Genomic DNA, 24,370 nt, shown 5'->3' with positions numbered 1-24,370 from the left:
AATGGTGAGAACCCTGGTGATGTGGATGCTTGGACTCTTAGAGTCCCTACCCCATCCTCATCTATCAAGCACTGGAGTCTAACTGGACCGAGCCTCTTCGGGGCAGGAACACGAATGAACGAATGAGGCCAGGGAAACAGGGTTGGGGTACAAGACTTAAGGGAAATGAGCAGAACAGAATGAGAGGACGTGGGGTTATTGATTACTGAAGAGGAAACTCTTCCCCTGCTGCACCTCAGTTTACCCATGTGAGGAGTAAGTGCACTTCACTAAAGCTCTGTGAATCCTTTGGGGGTACCAGCGAGCAAAGGCCCAGCCTTTAAAGACAGGCAGTCCTGGGTTCAAATGCCAGTTGTGCCGCCTATGAACGGTCAGCCACGTCTGTAAGAAATAAGAGTAGCCAACATTTACTGAGCGTACACTTGTACCAGGCTTTCTAAGCGCTCTGAGTGTATTATTTCCTTGAATCCTTGTAACAAGGCGATAAGCACAGGGCTGTTGCCTGGTACCCAGGAGACGCTCATTAAAGAATTAGCTTTATTATCATCAAATAAAGGTCACAGCCTCCCTGTTGAGGTCCCTGATTTCAGCCCTGGGAGTCTTCATCATTGTAGGATCGTGTAGGGCAGCCAGGTCAGCTGTGATCTCGCAGGAAGCTGGGATCGCGACTCAAAGTGATCCTCAACCCCGGAAACACTGCCAATGCCTGCACGGAATTAGGAGACGGTCCCTAACACCACGTGATCGTCCCTTCTCCGTCACCCTCCCAATCCAGGCCCACCGCAGGCGCCGCGCGCGCTCGCCAGACCCGCACTAGTTGGCGCGCTCAGAGAAGCCCGAGTTGGGCGGGGCCTCCGTCCTGACCGTGAAGGTGGTCGGGTGCACCCTTAGTGCCCTTAGCAAAGATGGCGGAGGACAGCCCACCGGCTGGGCCAATCAGGGGGCGAGCAGGCCGTCGGGACTCCGTCAGCGCACGGAAGACTAGCAGATGGCTTCTGCGCATGCGCCCCGCTTATTGGCGGGGAGACGCGGGCACCCCGAGGCGGAAGTTTGCCTGTGTGAGGAACTGTGAGGAGCGAGGCGGAGGGTACTAACTTCCACGCCCTGCGCGCTGAACGTTCTTTATTAATTGGTTACTTTTCCTAACAGAGCGCTGTAAACCAAGGTCGGGATATCCTCCTTGGGGGGTCTGGCTGGGACCCATGCGGCCTCGGGGCCTCCTGTCAGTGCCAGCCTTGCCCCTGACTCCTGCTCCCTCAGCTTGGCCAGACCATCTCCCCAGGATGGGTCAGGGCCTGGGTTTCTGAGGGGTGGAAGCTTCAGGACTCACACCCACCGCCAGCCTCCCTGGCCCTTCACGGAGCTGGGATCCCTGGAGGTAACTTCTCTGTGCTTTGGTTTGCACTGAAGGACAATGGCTGGGTACCAAAGCTCACTGTCCCAGGAAGCTCTGAGTCACTGACAATCATTAGTAATTAGAGAGGCAGCCAGTGGGACCCAGGAATTGGTGGATTCCTCAAGGTGAGGGAGAGGCCTGCCTGTCTACCCTTGAAACGGAAGACCTGTGCTGACTCGGGCCCCCTCCCGAGACCTGGGAAAAGCCAAAAGATCCTAGCCTCGGTAGAAAGTTCAGAAGAGCCTCAGACCCCCACCGTAACTCTAGCAACCGGCTACCTTGCTACTCCTTATTATGATCTAGACTTACATGTTCATTTGGGAGCAAGTTCCTCCCCTGCAGCTAGCTTCGCTAAAGTGTTAGGTCTCAATCTCTCCCCTTTTTCCTAATTTCCTCCCTGCCACCCCATGGTACCCCTCTTCTTGTCTCATCTGTCACTGGACAGGTGAAGTTGGCACAGCTTTTAAGACAGATGCTGTCACAATGCCCAGCCCCTGGGGACTTCTTAGTAATTTGAGAGGCAAGGAGGCCCACTCCATCTGGTCTCCCTCTTCCTAATTCTGAAATGAAGGCTCCCCAGATCCAGCCCCGAGGTCTTTCTTCTAGCCCAGTTTCTTTGGGCGTCAGAGCGCTGGGAAAATGACTGCTACAAGGGATAGAAACTGACAGGGAGACGCTGAGGGAGCCAGGCCTGCTGTGGGAGGAGGCGTTACTTTGGGGTGACTGCCCCCAGCTGTTTCATTTTCTCTTCTGAGGCTTTGTCTGGAAGCAGGACCTCCACGGTGAAACTGACCTTCTTTGCATGAATGAAGCTGTAAGTGTTGTCAAACCGCAGGACATCTGAGGGGAGGGAAAAAAACAGACATTCAGGCAATTCTGACAAAGAGCTTAGAGACAGTGATTTTGGTTGACTGAGCAAGGCAGTGTGGTAGGTAATGAGGATGAAGGTAGCATGAGCAATGGTCCTTCACCTTCTGAAACCTAGTCTAGCTGGGTTACAAGATGTTCATGAAGAGAAAAATATATAAGACAGAACATGCCAAGTGCCAGATGAGTGGCAGAGACAGTCACATCTGTAACAGCTTGGAAGGAGGGGGCCCTGTAGACTGAAATCATGTGAAAGGCTTTTTAAAGGAGTTAGAGCTTGAACTGGGTCTTGAAAGGAGGGAGGAGAATTAGTTGCAGCAGTAGTTATTATTATAATAATAATAATAATGGTAACAATGGCTATTTATGTGACTCAATACTGGGATGGCAATCTATATATATTATTCACAATAACTCTTGAGTTCAGCATTAGTATTGTGTTATATAAAAAGAAAGTCACTGTGTCACACAGTGAGGAAGGGATGGAGCTGGAATTTCCCTCTGGCCTGCACTGCTGCCTGACTTGGGCCCTAGAAAGCCTAATCCTGTTCAGTTTCTGACAAAAGGTAAAATATGCAAACTTTTTGAACCAGAAACTTATCCCACAGAAAGATAAATAGACAAAGATGCTCAATGCACCCCTATTTGTAGTAATAAAAGATGAGGAAAACTAAAATGTTCAAAGAAGAATTGCTTTAAAAGTTTTTATTGAAATACTATTCTGTATAAAAAGAAAGAGGTGAGCTTCATAGAAGTGACTGGGGAAACTAGTGACAATATATCCTTAGGCTAAAAAGAGCAAGTTGCAGAACAATTTGTAAACCATTTCTAACATTTTTGTTAATATATGTAAAAAAATTTTTTTTGGCTTTGTTACTTGGTCTACCTACATTGACAAGTTTTACAATTTAAAAATTCCTTCAAATATACACTGAATAACAGATATAATTCCTATGAATGTATATGGGTGGGCACATGTCCTGTATATTATGGAAACACATAATGCTTCTAAAGGGATGGAAAATATTTGGTAGGATAATACACAAGATCTGTTAGTGGTTTCCTCTGGGGAGAGAAAATGGACATGCAGTTGGCAGAAAAGGCTTCCAACCCTTGGCCAAGGAACAGACTGCTTTTAATCTAACCCTTCTTTTTTTTAGAAATTTTTCCATTCCAGTCAAACACCCCTTCCAAAGAACAGAGTGGGAAAACAAAAACACTAGCTCTGCCCCTTCCCTATCCTGGTCTTCTCTAACTTTTCCCAGCCAAAAAAACCCTGTGCATTTAATCTTTCCCCTTTTCTGCCCCTGGATAAAATGCATAGTTTTAGACTGAGGGTAGACACACCACTCACCCTTTTCTTCATGGTGTGAAGTGAGTAATTAGTCATTGATCTTCTCTCTGAGCCAGAGGTCTTTCAGGACCAATGGTGCCTCTGGAAAGAGGGAAGCTTCCTCTCTGACCTGGATGACAGAGCCTTAGCAACCAGTCAGTCATGCTAGAGAAGAAGTCTTTGAGCTCCTTGGACCAAGCATCAGGATTGAGATGACTCTGCCTAGCACGACGTTCTAACCTCAGAAGCAAGGAAGGGGCTGTTGTGACACCCAGGCCCGAGGGAAGTGGTTCATTTTGACACTAATCATGTACTCACAGACTTGTAGAGGCCCCAGAGATCCTCCAGGCTAGGGCTCCTTCACTTTTGTTGGGGAACTGACCCCCCTGAGAATCTGATGAAAGCATACAATTTCAGATCCCATGGAGCCCATCATGGACCCTTTGGGGCAGTGGTTCCCAATGGGGAAGTTACCATTCTGAAGAGAGGAGGAGCTGGGGGTAACTGTGCCCTCTCATTTATGTATTGAGAAAACATATATATTCTTAGTGTCCTTTTATTTCTCTCTTATATTCCAGATAGGAGAGTATATTGACTTTTTAATTATGTGTGTAGGTGGTTATAATATCTATGAATTTCATTTCAGAGTAGTAAAGGGGACATTAGACACCACTTATTATAAAAGGGAAGTGTTTGGTCTTTAAAGATTTAGAATCACTGCTCTGGGGAGTCATAGACCCCAGATTAAGATCTGTTCTAGCCTACTCCCCTCATTTTAAGGAAAAAGAGAGCAAAATCTAATTAGAGACACTCGGAGAGTTACTGGCAAAGCTGGACTCAGAAACCGGGTCTTCTGGTGCCTAGAGGGGCTGTTTAACCTTCCTACAGTGCTTCAGCTCTTCTAGACCACATTGCATGCTCCAGATCTTTTTTTCTGAATCTTTTCCTTTCCTAGAAGAGTACTCTACACTCAGGACCTCAGGAAATATTAGTTGGGAGAAAAAAAAGTGGAATCAGTTTAAACTTTGGTTCTCAGTAACTGAGTATGCTTGGGAAAGGACCAGAGCAGCCCAGGGAGGGTTAATGTGCTCTCAGCATTGGAAGCTGGCACAGAGTTTTAATTTCTCCACTGGGTGATTATGTCCCACTTTGCAGGGGGTCGCCTGGTTCTCCAAGTGCATCACCCGCCCACAGGTGAGCTTATAACCTAACACTGGGTTCTCACTGGGCTCAACTCTAACCTGAGCCATGGCCCAGGCAACAGCCGACCCCACCTGGTTGTCTTTATACCTGGGCAGGGGGCATGGATGCTGCGGCCTTTTCACCTCCTGAGAATGGACAATAAGTAGCTCCCAGTCAAGGCCCCACAGGCAGATAAACATTCCATCTGGGAATATATCCAAGGGGAACTATAATTTGGGATTTGCAAACCTAAGCCTGATTATGTTAAAGGGTTCATGGTACTACAGAGAGGTAGTGGGCAGTGCTGGAAAACGGTTTGGGCTCTGCTACTGAGTTTGGGTAAATTACTTCCCAGGTCTGGGACCCCACTCTCTCCTCTGTCACATGATCATCTCTAGGGTAGTTTATGGTCACGAGATCCTGCACTAGGACCCTAGGATTCTCTCCTGTCTCCGTTTCTTGGTGTCTATGCGGGCTACACTGTGGGAGAGATAACATCCCCTCTCTATACCTCAGCTTCCCTGTCCTTTAAAAGAGAAATTCAAGCTTATATGTACGAAATGCTTTATGCTCTGAGGATGACAGTGTCTGGGCTGGTCCTAAGCCTTGTTCTTGATGAAGCACACAGTATACCCCCTTCTCCCTCAGGACCCGGCAGCTCGCTAACAAGAATACTTCTCCTCCCTGGGGAGCCAGACCACAGAGTATATGTGAGGAGCGGGCGGTGGAGACTGAGGTTGCTTGGGCTCTGGGAGAGGACACAGGATCTGAGGTTGGGGCAATGGTGTGGACAAGTACAGAGGCCAAGACATCTGTGGGGCTAGTTCAGACTTCTGGCAGTGCTGCCATGGAAATAGGGAGGAGGGCTTCTCCCATCTCTGGCACAATCTCCCCAGTGGCCCTTCTCCCCCAGGTTTTGCCCTAATAATAATAATGGTGGCCACAGTGCGCTGAGTGCTGCGTGGCGGGCATTACGCTAAGTGCTGCACAGACCTGATCGCATTTCATCATTAGGTGTCCCTATGAGGTAGAGAATTTGATCCCCATTGTAGCAATCAGGAAACTGAAGCTCAGGGAGGCCAAGTCACTTGCCTAAGGACTAGTCAGTGGTCAAGTCCATCTCAGCTTGATGACAAAGCCCTTGCTGTCACTGATTTTCCATGCCTGGCCCCTTGGCTCAGACAGAGAGGAAACTGGAGATTTGATGGGGGTTTTGTGTGTGTGTGTATGTGATTTTTCTGCTTATAAATGTAGTACATGTTCTTTGTAACATAACCTGTATTTGCAGGGCCAGTATAAAGAAATGAAAGCCCTCTATAAGCTTCCTACCACCCCAGAGATAACCACCATTAGCATTAGCAGAGTCCTGAAAATTCTTTTTTTTTTTCTGATAGGTAAGAAGTGAATTTATTTAGAGAAACATACTCCACAGACGGAGTGGGGCCATCTCAGAAGGTGAAAGCGGCCAACCCCAGAATTCCGTTGACCCTTTTTAGCCAAAGTGAGTATATACCATATATGCTAAGTCTCATGCTTTATTTTTTTTTAACATGTATCAGACATCTTATATGTCAGTTTATTCTCTTTAATGCATATATTGTATTCCATTATATGGATGGACCATAATTCATTTAACAAGACCTTCTTAAGGCCATTTAGTTTATTGTCAGTTTCCCAAACTGCTAGGAACATCCATGTACCTATATCTTTGTGTCTTTGTGTAAATATTTCTGTACGATAAATTTCCAGAGGTAGAATTGCTGAGTCAAAGGGAATTTAATTGATATTGCAAAGCTAAGTGAGGTTAAACACCTTTTCAAATGCCTATTTGCCATTCTTATTCCTCTTGGGTGAACTTCTTGTTCATGTTCTGTGGCCATTTTTTGATCAATTTGGAGATGAGTGAAGTTCAGCAGAGTCAAGGCTAGGTTTGTCAGCACTTTGCTCACCCTGTGATCCCTACACCTACGTAACGTGTTCTGCCTCTCTGATATCTGGGGAAGGCGCATCCCCAGGAAATGTCTAATGGCAGTCACAGCCCCAGTTACACCTGGACCAGGTCACCTTGAGCCTGTCATCTCACCTCTCCAGGCCTAGGTTTCCTCACCTATGCAAGAGAGGTTGAAACTGATGGAGCTCCACTTCTAGTTCTAACAGTGTGAGACCTTAAATCCATGGAGAAAGAGGGACCTCCCAGGCAGACAGCTAGAGCAGGGGCTTCGAGCCAAGACAGAGACTTACAGATGCCAGGATCACTGCAGGTGAGGGTCCCATCCTCAGGGACCAGGTGGGCATTGTACCTCTGGTTGGCCAGCACCTCTGTCATCTCCCCTGCCCTCTGCCGCTCCCCCATTTTGGTCTTCAGGAAAATCCCAAAACCGATGTCCGAACCATCCGACATGAACTGCCACCTGCAGGGGACACCCACCCACTTAGACATGATTCCGTGTGCATGTGCCCTCTCTGGGGTCCTGCCACCAGGGCTTCTCCCACCCCAGCCCACCCCCGGCACCTATGGCCAGAAGGCTCAGGTCTCCTGGAAGGGTCCAGAACCCTACCTGAGGACACAGCCTGGGAAGAGAATTTCATACTCCACTTGGTGGGAGGAGCCCCGGGAAATCTGCACACTGTGTTCGTACTGCTGTTTCACCTGGTCTCGCACGTAATACTTCTTGGGGATGTCACCCCCGTAGTTGATCTAGAAGCAGAGCACGGAGTGAGCTGGAATGTGCATTTGAGCCAGGCGTCCCTGGTCACCTCTGGCCCCTGGCAGCCCATACCTTGGATTTACACTTGGGGTCTCCATCAGGGTCAGTCATGGTACCCCCATACTCCACAGGCAGCTGGTCAGGGCTGACATGTTTCAGTAAAACCTCCTTCCAGTTTGCTGGCAGGAGAGGGAAGGAAGGAGAAAATAGGATCACCACTAGGCAGGATTTCATCACAGCCCTGGCAGTCTACACAAAAGAGGCAGAAAAAACCCGTCTGCCCCTGCACACAAAACACGGGCATTGGGAGCACAGGACGTGCGCACAGCTCTGCAGGGGGTTCAAGAGGAGCTGTCACCCAGATGACTGCCCTGTTCTGGACCAGGAAGCAGGATACAGAGGTCCTGTCCCCACTGCCTCTGGCCAGCGAAGCGACCTGAGGCAAATCACTTCATTCTGAGCCTAGTTCCTCCTGCCCTGCAAAGTTATGGTGGGAGTGAAGTGAACTAAGTACTTGAGAGGGTGTTCGTTGTAAACTGTAGAATGCCCTACCTGTATGAGAGTGTATTATCACTCCCAGGAAGGAGATACAAATATTTGAAGTGCAAGTGGGAGGGAACAAAGAAAGGAGGGAAGGGCATTCCACGCAGAGGGAACAGCGCATGTGGCAGGCAGGAGGGCAGTCAACATGATCTGCCCTAGTTAGACTGAGCGTGAGGGCATGACCACTGTCACCTACTGTGCTCACTCGTGATTTATTGAATGAATGCATCACTGTAGACTGACCCCTTAAATGGGCTCCCTTGGCTTTACCCCAGCCACAGTTTCACTTCTGCTCTTGTTTTGTAGGCTATTTGGCTACCAGTGATTTGGCTGTTTTTTTTTTTTTTTTTTTAAAATAACCAAGCCCTTTCCTGACTAGGAGAGTTTGCCTCAAGCGCAACCAAGGCTGAGATCCACTTCTCTGCCAGATTCCTAAACAAGTATCAGCCAAGGACAATATTTTGATACTGGAAACCTTTCCGTGCTGATGAGAGAGACCAGATATAGGGAGCAGCTCCAGGTCACAGGGTACCACCCAGCTTCCTCTGTGGCTGGAGATGCCTGTAAACCCACAGGGATGGTCCAGGGTCTCCCAGCCTTCAGATTTCTAGGGACTTGAGACCATGCAACTCCAGGGGTGCTTTAATCTGTGCTAAGTACCAGTGACCAGCCCAGGGTGAATTTCTCCCCTCCTCTATTGAAGATCCTATACCTTCCCAGCCCGAGGCGGGTTTGGTTGAAAGGGTTTCAGGTGTGGGTGGGGGAACTGACTGAACCTCCTCTGCAGCCCCGCTGCCAGGAAACCGAACTGTCTCATGCTCATGGTGGGTGGCAGCCACAGAAAAGCCAAAAATCATTAGAGCCTTTTCCTCAGACTTTGTGTTTCTTCACCCAGTTCAGCTGTAGGGTTGGAATAAGGCCAGAAGGATTCCTCCCATCTCACAGAGAGGAACTGAGGCTACAAGGACAGAATTTGTTGCACTAGAGCCAGGACCAGCACCCAGAAGTCCTGTGCTTTCCAGACTGCTTTGCACCACACCCAGGCTCAGCACACATTTGGAAAACCTCCACTTTCAATGTGGTGCCTGAAGGTGAACATTCAGAAACCTTCAGAATTCCCTACCCCCAGTTCAACTCCACAGGTGGCATTAAGCCGTCCACGAGCCAGTCCCAATCTACCTTTCTAGGCTTGTCTCCCACCACTCCACATCACGCTCCAAACTCGACTCTTGCCTGTCCCTGGCTGGCTTGATTCCCATGGGTCTTCCTTGCTGGCTTCCCCTTGTCCCCTGATGTTCTCCTGCTGCCCTGCCTATCCAGTGTCCGTCTGCCCGCTTCCCCACCAAACTCACAATCGCTTCTCCACTCCCTGGTGGGCTCCTCTTTCTCTGCATGTCCTTGAGCCTGGATATTCCCCAGGCTTCAGCCTCTGTTCTGTGGGCAGTCTTATCTCCTCTCAAGGTTTTAGGTGCTGTCTCTATCTAAAACTCGAAATCTCCAGACTGGAGTTTGCCCCTAAGCTTCAGGCCCAGGCATCCCCAACATGTGTACATCTCACAGACTCCTAGAACTCAACTTCAAGCCTTTCCTTCTGATTGTATTATTCCTCAGTGGAACTAACTGCATCAGAGTGACTGCAATGCTATCACTCATGCCAGACACCAGGGAGCCATTCTAGATTTCTCTTCCTCCCTTCCTACATCCAGTCAATTGAGTTCTGCTGTTCCACTTCCTATGGAAGTCTGAAATCCACCCTCTCCTCTCCGTCCCTACAGCCCCCGCCCTGGCTCAGGCTTGCAACACCTGGTGCGCAGGCTGTGGCCGTGGTGTACAAACTGGTATCTGTCCTGAGAATCAGATCCTGGTACCCCACCCCCTGCCCCGGCTCAGGAACTCCTCTCTGGTGCCCAGTGGCCTGTAGAGTCGTGTCCCAGCTTCCCGACACAGTGCCCTGGATTCTCTGCGACCCAGCTCCTGGCACCCGGCTCCCTCTCCACATCATCTCTTGCACACCCCGTCGTGCGCCCTCCTCAGCTGCCCGTGCCATGGTGTGTAAGGTCTTCGCTCAGTGTTCTTCTTTCTGCCCAACAGCTTCCTGCCTTGCTTCACCTGGCTACCCTAGTCATTCCATAGCTTGCAGCTGAGGGAGGCATCGCCCCCTCCCCAGGCTAGGCGGGGTGAGCGCCCCTGCTCAGTGTTCCCATGGGCTTTTCCTTTTACATGTAACTCCTCTCTTTTACATGTAACATCTCGCGCTGATATACATCTGTTTGTGTCTCCCTTCTCCGAGAGGCCACAAGCTCTTCAAGGGACTCTGTCTTACCTTTGTGGCCTTGACACCTACCTAGTTCAGGGCCAGGCACACAGCAGGTAACCCATCCAATGAAGCCATGCGTACTTGCCCTCAACTGAAAGCAACCTCTGCTCCTGTGACCTCCCTTCTCTGCCGCATCTAGTGCCTTTTCTAGTTTGTGTCCTAGCTTTCTCTTAAAGGTCTCCTGTTTCACTGCAAGCTCATTGAGGACAAGGACTGGCATTCCATTCATCTTTGAATTTCTCCAGAGTGTCTGAGAGAAAGAGTTCTTAGGAAAACAGACAGGAAGCCCCTTGCTCTGGCCCAGCCTGCTCCTGGGTCCCACTGCTCCCAAACCAGCAGAGGGAGCCTTTGCCCCGGCAGCTCTGGCCGTACCTCTAACGCCATCCCCGCGGGGCTGCAGCTGTGCCATGGAGTGGAGGAGAGTCTGGGCTACTCACCCCCCAGGACCATGATCTTCTTACGAGTGTCCTCACTCAGGAAGGGTTTGATGAGGTTATAGGCCACAGGAAACAGCTTGGGGGCTGGAACAGAGACCAGGCCACGTGAGGCCGGGAGCAGTCCCCACTCTGTCCCTAACAGTGTCCACCGTAGCCCCCAGTGTCTGGCCACACACTCCCTGGTGCTGTGGAGCCCACACAGGCAGCCCTGTGTGAGGCTCGGCTTTCCTGTCTGTATGGGGGGATGGTCTTCCTTTCTCACGGGGTGGGCTGGGTGGCTCGAAGGAGGTAACGAATACTAAAAGCTTTGTGAATTATAAAGCGGTCTGCATACATCAGGGGTCGGTCTTCTGAACAGGTCCTAAGACCACACCCTCCACCCCCGACTTCGGCTCACTCTATTTCACTCTCCTTAATCTGTCCCAGTAATATTTTTGGCCCCTCTTTCCCATTGGGCTTCATCACAGGTAGATGCCAACTTACCTTTAATAACAAAAAGACGCTTCAGTGTTTCGGGGTAATTTTCCTCAAACATGCAGAGAAACTGTGGAAAGAATCCAGCGGGCTCAGAACTCTGTGCCAGGGAGGGAGGCCCTGCTTCCTCTGGCTTCCCCCACCCCACAGGGCCTCCTAGCAGAGGGACCCACCCCCCGACCCTCACCTCTCACCCTCCCACCACCCCCCAGCCCTGGCCCTCACCTCTCCATAGGCCTCCACAGCTGGCTTCCAGAGATGTTTGAGGCCAAGCCCCTCACAGTCATAAATCAGGGTGATGGTCTCTATCTTCTTCCCCGTCTGCAGGGGACAGAGGAACAGAAAGTCGCATCAGGCTGCCCCCCACACAACACACACACACAAGCCCACCCCGGTTCAGGGAAAATGCTGATTGTACCCTGTGCCCATACTGCAACCAGATCCGGCAGTGCCGTACCTAGGGTTTTCCAAATCGAGGTAATTACCCCAGGCCAGAATTGTGGCCTAGACAAGTCACCCTTCCCGTTTAGATCTCCGTGTTCTCATCCAGTAAACAACTGGGTGAACTTAGATTACATCTGAAGTCCCTTCTGTTCTGCAGTTTGACCTGGTGGCCCCCCTCGTCCTCTGCACCCCGTGCAGCCACTCATCTCGCAGGCACAGATGCTCTCTGTCCAATCTAAGCCCTTAAGGTGCATCTCTAACGCTTCTCTGCATGCCCAGCCCCACAGGGCCTCTGCGCACACTAGGTTTTCAGTGAATGTGGATGACACTGTTGAAATGTCCCCAAATGTATCACATGGTCTCACTGGATCTTTACGACTGCTGAGGAGGAGGGCAGGGGAGAGGACCATGGCAGCTCCGCCTTGCTCTTCAGTCTTTTTCCAGTAAGAGAATCAGCTGTCCTTAGATTTGTCTGAATTCAGAGTTAGGGAAGCACAGAATCTGAGCTCACTGACACCAGCGGCACCCAAATACTTGTCCAAGGATAGAGTGGTCCCTGACAAGGATTCCCCTGGTGCCCAGATAACAGAAGAAAAGTAATGATAACGTAGCACGTTTTCTATGAAGCTAAACCTTACTCAATTAAAGGACGGCCCTTTATTCTGAGACAATGCTGTCCCTATAGTTTGGCGGGTTAATTATGGCAATTATAGCTGGTTAGTGTTTTCTAAGTCCTTATTGGAAAAATAAAAATTCAGTAACATAGATCACTCCCTAAAACTTTGCAATTTCACTGGTCTATGAAATCTAAACGTCGGGGCCTAAAGCTGCCCTTAAAGCCACGTGTGACACCCACACTTCTGCGTGACCACCTCCACCGGGCGTAACTCCTCTTCAGCCATGCTGGTCCCCTCACCTTTTCGGTCTGGCAGGCGCACTCCCGCAGAAGCAGCTCGCAGTCCCGCATCTTGGTCTTGACCAAGTCCTGTTTGGTGGCTGAGAGGAGCAGACCCTTGGCATCCAGAGGTCCAATGATGTCGTACCAGATGGGGCAGCCATCCAGGTCATAGCCACACATGCCCCCTGAGAGATACTGTTGGACCACCTGGGCCCAGACAGAGATGGGGGCGCCTGGTCAGCAGGCCCCGGGCGGCCACACCTTCCCGGTGTCCAGGGCCTTCCTCTGGGTTCATCCGCCCCTGGGTGCCAATGGATACTCATTCAATGACTTGGCGTTGTCAGACCTTTCCTCTGAGGGTCCCAGTCCCATAGACCCAGGATACAAATCGTGGGTCTAACAGACCTCACGTGGTGTGGGGCGGGATAATCTGTTCTCACCTCTGGAGGCTGCCAGCTCATGATGTTGTCAATGTCCTTTTGCTTTCGGACCTCCACATGCTGCAAACACACGAGGGCTTTAAAAAAGCGGGGCGGGGAGGGGGTGGTCCTTAACAGGCATCTAGCAATGGGTGACAGCACGAACAGACCACCGGACCACAGGTAAGTCACGAGAAGGCAACCAGCAGGAATGGGAAAGAAGGAAGTGCCTGTTTCAGAGGTCTCAGCAGAACAGATTATAATTCTTGGCTGGCCCAGAACTATGAAAGCTCTGTTTCCAGGGAAGGGAATGCACTTTGCCCTGGAGGATAAGGCAGTATGGGTCGGCTAATACTCAGATATGTCACATAAGCCACAGGCGGTGATCGGGGTGGGAGGGGGTGGACAGAAGTCCAAGCACGGTGTGATTCTGATGGGCAGGAATGGAGGCAACAGTGGGCTTTGGAGCCAAATGGGTCTCACCTTCCGGAGCATGGCCTCAGACTTCTGCAGGTCGAAGCTTCTTGCTGTAACAGGGAAACATGGTCAGGGTTAGGATAGCAGCCTGGGCGCCAAGAATGGGAAGATTTCCCTGCTCCTGTGCTGGAACGCCCACTGACTCTCAGATCACCCCACATATAGAAGCTAATGTGAGGGCATTCACTGCTTCTAGAGCACCACAGCCCCTGGGCTTGTGGGGAGAGCAGGTCAAGCTTCAGGGCAGGTGGGGGCAGCATCGCAAGTTCAGGGTCAAAAGAGTTTTACCCTAGTGGATGCAATCAGGTGAAGGGTCCTTTTTTTTTTTTTTTTTTAAAGATTTTTTTTTTTAATTTATTTTATTTATTATTTATTTTTGGCTGTGTTGGGTCTTCGTTGCTGCGCGCGGGCTTTTCTCTAGTTGCAGCGAGCGGGGGCTACTCTTCGTTGCGGTGCGCGGGCTTCTCACTGCGGTGGTTTCCCTTGTTGCGGAGCACGGGCTCTAGGTGCGTGGGCTTCAGTAGTTGTGGCACACGGGCTCAGTAGTTGTGGCTCGCGGGCTCTAGAGCGCAGGCTCAGTAGTTGTGGTGCACGGGCTTAGTTGCTCCACGGCATGTGGGATCTTCCCAGACCAGGGCTCGAACCCGTGTCCCCTGCATTGGCAGGCAGACTCTTAACCACTGCGCCATCAGGGAAGCCCCTGCATTTCATCTTTTTTTTTTTTTTTTTTTTTACATAAATTCATTTATTTTTATGTATTTGATTTTGGACCAGGGCTCGAACCCATGTCCCCTGCCTTGGCAGGCGGATTCCTAACCACTGCACCACCAGGGAAGCCCCTTCATCTTTTAAAGAGTTTCTGAGATCCAGATTCTGACCAATTTTGCCATTTGACCTATGAACTGTCCCTCCCAGCTGTATGTCCTCTGTGGGTCTGATTGACATCCAGATCTGCTGACAGCCCTGGAACCTGGGCCAGACAGGCTGCCCTCTGGACTGTCACCGGCCCCTTAATCACTGCTCTTCGGGAGTGGCCGAGCACATTCCCTGATTCTGCTGCCCTGAAATGCAGTCCACTCTCTTGCACCCAAGGATGCGACAAGAGATTTGACCAATGCCATACCCAGTCATGTGTGCTAGACACATGTTTGCAGAAATGAGCAGCCTTCCCTCTTGGGAAGTTCCTTCTCATGGTCACCCTTCACATGCCATTGTAGCATCAGGGGGCAGCTTTCAGAGGAATATCATCTGGGTTTGCATCTCAGCCCTTCCACCTTCTTCCTGTTTGACCTTGGACAAGATACTGCACATCTCTGGCCGAATCATCCAGTGAGCTAGAAACACTTGGAAGATGCCGTGTGATGCATGGCACCATGCTATCATGATGGGGGAGCCCAGCTGGACCTGAAAGTGGGAATCCTCCGTGGGAGGGACACACCCAACTGTGAGGAGAGTCATCTTCCTTGGGAACAGGAGTGGTGGTGAACTTTGGGCCCCCTTATCTCAGGGAGGCTCTCCAGTTAACCTTTAGCTGCTGGGGTCCAACATCCAGGGTCTTTTAGGGCCCTCCCCGAGTTGCCATTGCCCCTGGCAGTACCGGCCTGATGCCTCCCCAGGCCTGCTGGGTCAGGCCTCTCCAGGGCTCCTGCCACCCTGGTCAGGGGCAGCTCAAAGCATGGCTTAGGGCACTGCCAGAGAGGCCGGCCTGGGAGCAAGCTGTCCTGGGTTCTTATTTGATCTCTTCCTGTCCTGGAAAACAAGGAGCTCTGCCGGGCTCACAGGTTTCCTCCACTTCCTCGTTTTATCTTGCCATCTGAGCCCCCTCGCTGGGGTGCCCAGAGCTCAGGCCCACTCGGGCAGAGGCAGTGATTTGTGTGCCTGCTCTCGGGCCTGGGGGCCTGCAGAAAGCCAAGCCCATGTTGGGGGAAGGGAGAAAGGGAGGAACCCAGAGCTCACTCACACCTAGATTAGACAAAGACATTCGGCTGGCACTTGCCTTGCAAATGTTTCCTTTAGATGAAAAGGAGAAAAAGAAAAGGTTTCTCTAAAAAAAAAAAAAAAAAGGGGAATTCCCTGGTGGTCCAGTGGTTAGGACTGCCGAGGGCCCAGGTTCAGTCTCTGGTCAGGGAACTAAAATCCCGCAAGCTGCGCGGCGTGGCAAAAACAGAAAAGAAAAGCAAAGCAAGGTGACAAAAACCCTAACTGAAATTCACAGTAGAGTCTGACCAGGCCTGAGCTCCTGCCCAGGGAAATGTGAGGCACAAAGTGCAGAGGAGATACTTCCTCGGTTTGAAGAGGCAGAGCTTGGTTTCAGGAGGCAGCTGTGGCTTACTGGAGAGGACGCTGGCCTGGGAATCAGGGGCCCTAGGTTTCTGCCCTGATTCCCCTTCGCATTAGCTGTGTGCCCTCAGCTAAGTGCCCTCTCCTCTCTGAGCCTCAGTTTTCTCATCTGGCAAATGAGGATAACTGCACTCTTCTATATTCCTGCAAAGAGACGGGTTATCCCAGGACTGGGGAGTTGGGGTGCCTGGGAAACCAGGGCCCCAGGCCAGCCTTCTCTCAGATAAAAAGAGAGCTGCGAAGCTGTTCAATTCAACAGCTCTCTGAAACCACACTTCCCCCACCTCACAGTAGCTGGGTAGTTTGTTTGATCATCTTGCAGCTGGCCCTTTAATGCAGTGCTGTCTGCCCACTCTCCCCACCCGCCCCCTTCTAGCTACAGCCCTTCAGCAAAGGCTGGGCCAAAATGTCCTCCAGCTCTGGACTGACTCCACTGCCGCCCCTTCGCTGCCTCTCCACCCTCTCTGAGTGGGTGGGGTGGGGGGAGTTCACAGCTTTTTAGGGGGAAAAGGGCAAGTGGCACTTTCAGAGGCACACAGGGCCTGCTCTGGGTGGCCTGCTAGCTAGCAGCCTCTCAAGAGTGTGCCAGCTCTATTCGGTTTCTGGACAGAAAAGGAAAATACATCTCTTCCCCTGTCCCAAGACTCGCAGGGTATACATGTGTGTGTCTGTGTCTATAAATAAGTAATTGGCCATGACTTATACTTTAATATTTTGGGCTCTGATTCTGTTATCACGATTTAATCTCTGCTAATCTAACACAGAGGAATTTTCTCTATTATTTCTATGTCTGGCAATAAAGTTTCTACAAAGCCAAAAAAAAAGTGTGTCACAAGAACCAGAGAGGGTGGCACATGACTTGAATCACAGGAGAGGAGGAGAAAGAAAAGAACGGAAGGATTTCAGGAGTTGGAGCATGGGGTTGAGTCTGACCCTGATGCTAGTAGAAACGTGTACACTGCATCACCACGGGCATAGCACTGTCATGTCCCATCTTGCCATAGGCAGGGCACCCTGTCTCATCCTGCTCTCCCAGAGAGGAGCCTCGGACAGATGTTCACCCCTGGACCAGGTACCAGAGCCAGGCCAGGGCAGAGCTGGATTAGATCTCAGGGCCCTGGAGCCAGATGGTGGCTTGAGGGGAGTTTTGTTAACCTAGGTCAGGCTGAACCCCACCCCCCGTGTTCCCCGTGCACTCTGCCCCTCCTTCAAGCTGCCACAGAGAGGGCCAGTCTCTCCCACGGGCCAAGACTCTGGTTCTAAACTTGGCTCTGCCTCCAACTTCCCACAAGCTTGGGGCCTTTCTTGGCTTTTCCTCAACCTGTTTCCCCACATCCATCGGCAGAGTAGATTCATCGAGTGGATGGAAAGGGCACCGGGCTGGGAGTCAGCTGACCTGGCTCTAGTCCTCTCCCTGCCTGCAATTCAACACTGTGCAACTTGGGGCAAGTTACTTCACCTCTCTGAGCCTCAGTGTCGTTATCTATCCAACAGGAGGGTTGAGGTTATATCATTGCCAAGAACGCTTTTGGTTCTGAAGGTTGAATACTCCAGATTCTGAGATTGCCTGGGGCAGGGTTTCCAGAGGGTGCTATTCTGTTCCCCAGCCCAAGCCCCTGCCCCAGCCTCCCGCAGCCCCTCTTTCCTCACCTCGGAGCCAGCGCAGGAGAAAATAGTCATCTGGATTCGGCAGAGTGGGCAGCACATCCTGGACGTTCTCCCGAAACTGTAGGGAGAGGCAGCTGGGTGAGTAGCAGGTCCCACCCTGACCACCCTCTGCCCGGGACTCTCCATAGAGGTTTTTGCTGGACCCCTGCTCGACACGGGTCAACTCTGCAGACACTGGCTGAGCACCTGGGCAGCATGGGACACTCTGTCGGTCATGCTGGTGGGAGCTGAGTAGCAGGAGGAGGTGAGAAGGGAGTAAGACACTGCCCCTGCCTGGCTGTGTGCACTTACACGCTCCAGTGTGATGGCTGGGCAGAACTGCCCCCAGCTAGCCGCCACAGTAGACACTCTGGGGTGTGCCACAGTAAAAGCGTCAGTTTACCAAGCATTCCTCGTGTGCCCAGCACCGACCTCGGTGCTTATTCATTCTTCTAGAGATATTACTGCTCCCGTTTTACAGATGAAGTAATTAGAGCTCAGAGAGGCCAAGTAACATGCCCAAGGTCGACAGCTAGTCATCAGCAGAGCTGGGATGCAAACCCCGGTCTGTCCCAGGCCAGAGCATGCACTCTTTCCACCATGGCTTGTCCCCTTAGTAATGGAATGGTGAGCAATGTGTCCAGGGAGCAGAGGGAAGGAAGAGTTTGATGCTGACTGGGGCCAGGAAGAGGGTGGTCTCACACTACTTCATATAAAAAATGACATTTGAGCTGGGCTTGAAGGACTCCAAAGGCAGCAGGAGGAGGAAGGAGGGCAATCCAGGTGGAGGGAACAGTTCCAGCCAGAAGCCAGGAAGGGGGAAAGTGTAGGGAGTGCCAAACAAGAGAGCTGGACGTGACCCCAAGGATGGCCACACCCCCTCCAACTGCTCATTACCCTGTAGGTGAGCATGCCCCCACGTGCTGTGCTGTCCCCAAGCCTCCTGCTCCCAGCCACTTACCTTTCCCTAGTCACTGACCTACAGGGCAGCCACAGAGAGGACCAATGAGGACCCGCCACCTCTGCCCCTTGCCTAGGTCAGCCAGGGACTCAAACCATCCCATCCCCCAAACAGCTCCCAGACCCCCAGGGAGACTGGCATGAAGCCACCCCTTACCAAGGACACTACCCAGCCCCTGATATCTAGTTTAATCACTACCTAATCCCTTCTCTGCCTGACTTCCCCTGCAGGTCAGCAGTAAAATCTGAAACCTCCCTACCCGGCCTCCCTGGGATGGGGAGGCCCAGCCTGGGGCAAGGCCTCCATGGGACTGGAGCCTCTGCCCCACTACCATGGCAGAAGACACCTGCCACCCGCCCCCTCCACCACTTTCTCAGCAATGGAAAACTGCTGTGGAGCCTCCAGACCTTAAGACTGGACCCAAACAGCTCCAGCTCCAAGAACAGCCAACCTTCCCTCTCTCCCCAAGGGCAGCAGGGGAGATCCAGCTGGTGGGAGAGGGTCCGGCTCTGGAACTGTTGCCCCCTCCTCTGCCCAGGCGCCGAGGCAAAGCCAGGCTTACCTCCTTGCCTTCTGAAGAGCATCAGCCCAAGTCCCCAGCCCGGGAGGGGCCTGGGTTGAGGGAGGGGCCTGGGTTGCAGGACGGGGTGGGGGGCTGGTCTCAGCTCAAACTAGCCCCAACCCAGTCAGTCACCGGTAGGATCCTAGGCTTTGCACTTGAAGCTGCTCCTTTCCATATCATCTGGTCCAACCTCCTCAATTCCTTTCCTCAAGGAGCGAACAGAGAAGGACCGGTTTTGCCCAAGGTCGCAGAGAGACTTGGTGCCAGAGCAGGAGCCATCCAAGTCTCCTAAGAAGCCCTCCGGCCCTTTCCATCGTGCCACTGCCCCTGCAAGAGGAAAACCTCCCAGAAATGGGAGGAAACCTAGGGCCCTGCCCCTGCCCCTGCCCCCAGGGCCCGGCTGCCAGTCCCGAGAATGAACGTTGCCTTTGTGCCCTCAGCTGCCTCCGTGGGCTTCCAAGCAACCACTTCTTCCCAGGTGGCAGCGCCAAGGGCTCGCTTGCGGCTGGGGCCGGGACGGCCAAACTTCCCCGGGGTCCCCTCGGCGGACGGAGGGGAGCGAGGGAGGCGGCGGCCGCGGACCTCTCGGTGCGGTAGCTGCCGCTCCTTCCGCCGCCCGCCGCAGACCCGCGCTCGCCCCCCACCCAGCCCCTTCCCAGCCCGCTGCCTCCAGAGGATGGGGGCCAGCGCCCGGGGCGGGGCCGGGCCGGGCCGGGGTGAGGGCTCACCTTGGCCAGTGCCTCCTTCTGCCTGGGGCTCAGATCGCCGACTCTGCCGCTCATCGTGGCCCAGGCTCCGGGCGCGGCGGTTGCGGCAGCAGATGGAGCACGGACTCGCTCTCCGCCGCGGGAGTAAAGTCCCAGCCTTTTGCCGGGGCCGCGGTTGGCAGCCAAGCCCCGCCTCTTAAAGGATCCCAAGGGGCGGAGTAGGGAGAGATGCGCTGGGCGCAGGAGCGTCTGACGCGGGTACCCTCCGCCCTTCTGAAGCGGAGACCTGAGCAGGAGGCGAGCCCGAGTGCCCACGCGGGCCGAGGCCGGTAGGAGACATGAGGACAGGAAGTCTGGGTTCCAGTCCCCAATTTACCCTTAGCTCACACTGTGACCTTGGAGGAGACACCTGAACTCTCTAGGCCTTAGTGTCCCCAACTAGGTGCTATCTAATGAGCTCTTCTAAGATCAGGTCCCCACGGTGCAGGACATCTCCCTCCAATACGGGAGGGAGCTTGACTGAAGCCTCTGTAGGGGACCAGGTCCCCTAAGTCTAGCCATCGCCCTGCCTCTAGGACAGTGGCCTTGGCCTTTTCTCTCTGGGGCCCCTGCCCTCCTCCTGTCCTGCCATGGATTTTGGACCACTGCTGCAAACCCAGTTTGGAGCCTTTCAGTGTTAACAGCCTTTCCCCTCCCCCTTCGGGGCAGGCAGGCTGAGGGGGGGGGGGGTAAGGAAACCCAGACCCCATCTCCCCACCCAGAGCCCTGTCCTCTGCTTCTGACCTTCGCAGCTCTCTGAGAGGCTCATAAGGTCCTGGCACCCTCAGCTGGCATGGAGGATTGCTTCCTCTCTGGGAATCAGAAGACCTGGGTTTGAATCCTAAATCTTCCTGTTGTTTTTATGAGACTTCAGGGAGCAACTTCACCTCTCTGAATCCAAGCTTCTTCATTCACTAAATGGATTTGGATGATCTGGACCTTGAGTCAGCATGGGAGGATAAAGCAAGCTAATGTACATAGCTTGCCCTGCACTCAGGGCAGTGCCTAGCACAGGGTTCCCCTATGTGACCACTCCTTTGTCCACTCTGCAGAGCTTCCCTTTGCTGCCTGCCTGGCCAGGCTTCGGCCTCGGGGTGGAGATGCAGGGTGGACGTGGAGGAAGCCACAGCGAAAGCGATGGCCCAAAGAAAGCGGACCTTCTATCAGCTTATCTGCTTCCCCCCGCTCACACCCAGGGGCCGGAGCTGTGGGTTCCCATGTAGCTAGCTGCAAGTCTAATTTGTGGGACAGATGCCATCTGACCTGCCATGCCCCATCCCCATACAATGAAGCCATTTCCTACTTTCTGAGCTCACCAGCCCTCCCTCTCTGTCTGGGTTCCCCCCTCCCCTACTCTAATCCTACCTCCAGGGTAGCAGCTGGTCACATGCTTTGGCCATTCTTTCCTCCTACTGCGTGCCAGGCCCTAGGCGCTGTTCTGGGGATCCCAAAATGAGTCAGATGCCATCCTGCACTCCCAAAGGTAAGACACAGGCACCATCAACTAGAATACAAGGACGAGACAAATGTCCCAAAGAGAGCCGGCAAGTACCTGGGAGCTTAAGGGGGGAGAATTTGCTTTGGGTTGGAATAATCCTAGAAGGCTTCATGGAGGAAGCGACATTGGACTGGGCCCTAAAAATCTGGGATGGGAAGGAAATGGAAAGGAGATTCATTCATTCCATGCTGGCACAATGGCACGAGCAAAGTTCTGGTGGTAGGTAGGAAGCATGGCTACAACTAGAGAGGAGGGGAGAGAAGGATTGAGCCAGGAGGACCAGCAGGACCTTGACGTGGCCCTGCTTAGGAGCATCTGCCCTGCTAGACCATGAGGTCCTTGGGCACAGGACCCTGTTTACTCACCCCTGAATCCCCACAAGCCCCTCCCCCCAGCACAGCATCCTGCACTCAGGGGCTGCTCAATAAATGAATGCCGAATGAATGAATGAATGCAAGAAACACTCCCGTAGGCACAGAGCTAGGTCCTGGGGGAGCCCTGGGAAAGAGACTCAAACATAGATCATTCAGGGATCAAGCAGCTCACCTCACTTAACAGTCGTGGAAACAAGCCCAAAGAGGCCATGGCCTGCCCAAAGTCGTTAGTGGCGTGACAGATGTAGAGAGCTTCGCGGGGTGCCTGGCACGTGGAAGGTGCTGAGTCGCGCCCTCCTCTTACTGCCTGGAATTCATGCAGAGTGAGGCCTAGGAGCCTGTGAGCATCACACCTCCCAGAGCAAAACCCCTGCCACCTCTGTACTCTGCACTCCAGGAGAGTGGAAAGCAGACTGCCCCTGGCTCTCTGGGTTAGAAGGCAGAGGCAGGCTACAGCAGGCCCATTAAAGACACTTGGGAGGACTTCGCTCTGCACCTGGCGAGGCCTCCACCATGGAGGTCTGCAGCCAGGCACAGAGTGAGGGTCTTGGGTCCAGCCTGGTGTCTGAGAGGCCCCCGCTCCCACCCCTGTGAAGCATTTTCAGGCAGTCCTAGCAGTGCTGCCCTGATTACAGACTCATCGGCTTTGGCTCAGGGCAGGGCACAGGCGACTTCCTTGCTGCGTGCCTGGCTGAGATCTTTCTTTTAGACCCTTGCAGGGGCAAGATGTTCTTTTCAGTGAAGGACCTACTCAAAGGAAAATAGAGCAACTGCTTAGGTTGGTTCAGCACTTTACAGTCTACAAGACACTTTCAGACCTAGCTTGTCATTTAAGCCCATGGTGACCCCCTAAGGTAGGTAGGTCAGGTGACTTCTTGAGGACTCTGAGGGAGAGAGGCAGTCATGTGAGAGTGCCTGCAGTTGTGACTTGAACCCAAGTCTTGGGCTTCTAGGCCAAATGCTCCCCGGTGCCCACGGGCTGGGGTTTGGACTAGCCTGGGAACTGCCTGGAGAGGCTTCCCAGGAAAGCACAAGGAAAACATTCACCCAACAGGAAACAGTCCCCAGCCCCAAACAAGCCCCCTCTCCCAAGGAATCTGGATTTACCCACTATAAAGGCCTAAATGAAGTACACTTCCTCCAGTCTGCCCTTCCCAGGCCCTGGGGCTGCCTGCTTCTCCTTTGTCCACTGAAACTTACCTATCTCCAGCCCCACTATGGAGCGGCTAATCTGATCAAATAAATCCTAGAATCAAAATCTGGATTATATATTTATTTATTTATTATATATTTATTATCTATAATTAAACTCCTCCAGGCTGGTTACTAAGAGAACTCCCTCCTCCACATCCCCACCTTTTCTCTATCCCCCCAGTCCTGGTCTGGCAATTCTCCCTCCCTGTTAGGTATGTTGCTCCGCTACTCAAGAATCTGCAATGGCTCCCTAGTTCCTTCAGGAGTCAGCCCAACCTCCCTGACTTGCATTCAAGGCCTACCCCCAGCTCATCCCAGCATCCCTTGTGGCCTCGACTGCCACTTCTCCCCACTGCACACTTTAATTTCAGTCAGAGAAGCTCCAAGCTGCTCCTCAGATGCACTTCTGACCTCCTGCCTCTTCAGAGCTGCTTCCCTCTCCTGTTTCCTCCTGCCAGATCCTCCCTGGCCTTCAAAGCCTGATCCAGGGATGTTTCCAGGAACTTCTCCCTGATCCACCCAACCCAGCATGACCTCTGCCAGCCAGTAGCCCCTCTCTCCTGGCCTTGACACTGACTGCTTTGTGTTGTAGTGGTGACTGTCAGGCAACAGCCTGGCCCAAGAGAAAGAGCCCAGCCTCGTAGATCAGGCAGGCCGGAGGCAAGATCCAGGCCCTGCCACCTGCCAGCTTTGTGATGGGTGTGCTGTTCTGAGTATACCCTGCCGGGCATGGCATATGGACAGCTGAAAGAAGACTGCTGGAACCCAGAGATTTAGGAGGCATATTGGGTAACAGTTCTAGTCTTGGGAGGTAGTGCCCAGGGCTTGAGATTCCTCTGGGAGGCGGCTCTGAACACAGGCAGGAGCACTGGACTGGGAGTCCAGAGCCTGGACTTTAGACCACATTCTTTTTTTTTTTTTTTAAACTATTTATTTATTTGTTTGTTTGTTTATTTTGTCGGCACCGGGTCCTAGTTGTGGAACACAGGATCTTCGTTGTGACATGCAGGATCCTTTTTGCAGCATGCATGTGGGATCTAGTTCCCCAACCAGGGATCGAACCCAGGCCCCCTGCATTGGGACTGCAGAGTTTTACCCACCGGACCACCAGGGAAGTCCCTAGACCACATTCTTCAGTGAATGTGCTGCAGTGACTATTCAGCAGGGGGCCTCCTTGGGGCCATCTGCCCTTGACCTGGGCCTTGGATGACTCTTCTCTAAAACAAGGGCATTGACCAGGAGGTTGGAGGCCCCTGGGTGCCCTGCCTTCTGATTCTGTGGTGCCAACGGGGAAGGGGTGGTGCGGAGATTGGCACGGGGATTTGAGAGTCGGAGAGAACAGTCCTTTAAACCCTTCAACAAATATTTGTGGAACACTCTACTTCCAGGAGGCTGGGGCAGCTGGAACTCTGGAAAGCCCTTGTACTTGTGGGTGGCCATGCAGAAAGGCCCTGACTCTGAGCCTCCTCCCAGCCCTGCCCACATGCTGCCTCAAGTCTTTTTCAAGCAAAGTGGGGAAGGAATAAAGAAATCTGCACCACCCAGGACTACAT

General features: G+C 52.6%; 1 protein-coding gene across 7 annotated transcripts; it reads right to left on the bottom strand.

Moving 5' to 3' along the window:
* Positions 1–225: 225 nt before the first annotated feature.
* LOC102999583 (SEC14-like protein 2) lies at positions 226–19,884 on the bottom strand. 7 transcript variants are annotated; one of them, XM_057527240.1, is made up of 14 exons: positions 19,734–19,859; positions 19,138–19,332; positions 17,486–17,561; positions 13,502–13,545; positions 13,040–13,099; positions 12,618–12,806; positions 11,483–11,578; positions 11,267–11,327; positions 10,784–10,867; positions 7,559–7,665; positions 7,337–7,476; positions 7,020–7,189; positions 2,190–2,236; positions 226–381 (listed from the first exon to the last, which is right to left on the bottom strand). In XM_057527240.1, exons 2-14 carry the CDS (start codon positions 19,183–19,185, stop codon positions 241–243), a joined length of 1,263 nt encoding a protein of 420 aa, XP_057383223.1. In that variant the 5' UTR covers positions 19,186–19,332; positions 19,734–19,859; the 3' UTR covers positions 226–240. The 7 variants fall into 7 exon arrangements, with proteins under 7 accessions (XP_057383223.1, XP_057383222.1, XP_057383227.1 ...); XM_057527239.1 differs by lacking the exon at positions 19,138–19,332 and having other exon boundaries at positions 19,734–19,884; XM_057527244.1 differs by lacking the exons at positions 19,138–19,332; positions 19,734–19,859 and adding an exon at positions 19,006–19,111.
* Between the last annotated feature and the right edge of the window lie 4,486 nt (positions 19,885–24,370).

The sequence above is a fragment of the Balaenoptera acutorostrata genome, chromosome 13 (genome assembly GCF_949987535.1).
Source record: "Balaenoptera acutorostrata chromosome 13, mBalAcu1.1, whole genome shotgun sequence".
NCBI lineage: Eukaryota > Metazoa > Chordata > Mammalia > Artiodactyla > Balaenopteridae > Balaenoptera > Balaenoptera acutorostrata.
This window is presented reverse-complemented; position numbering and strand designations above follow the sequence as displayed.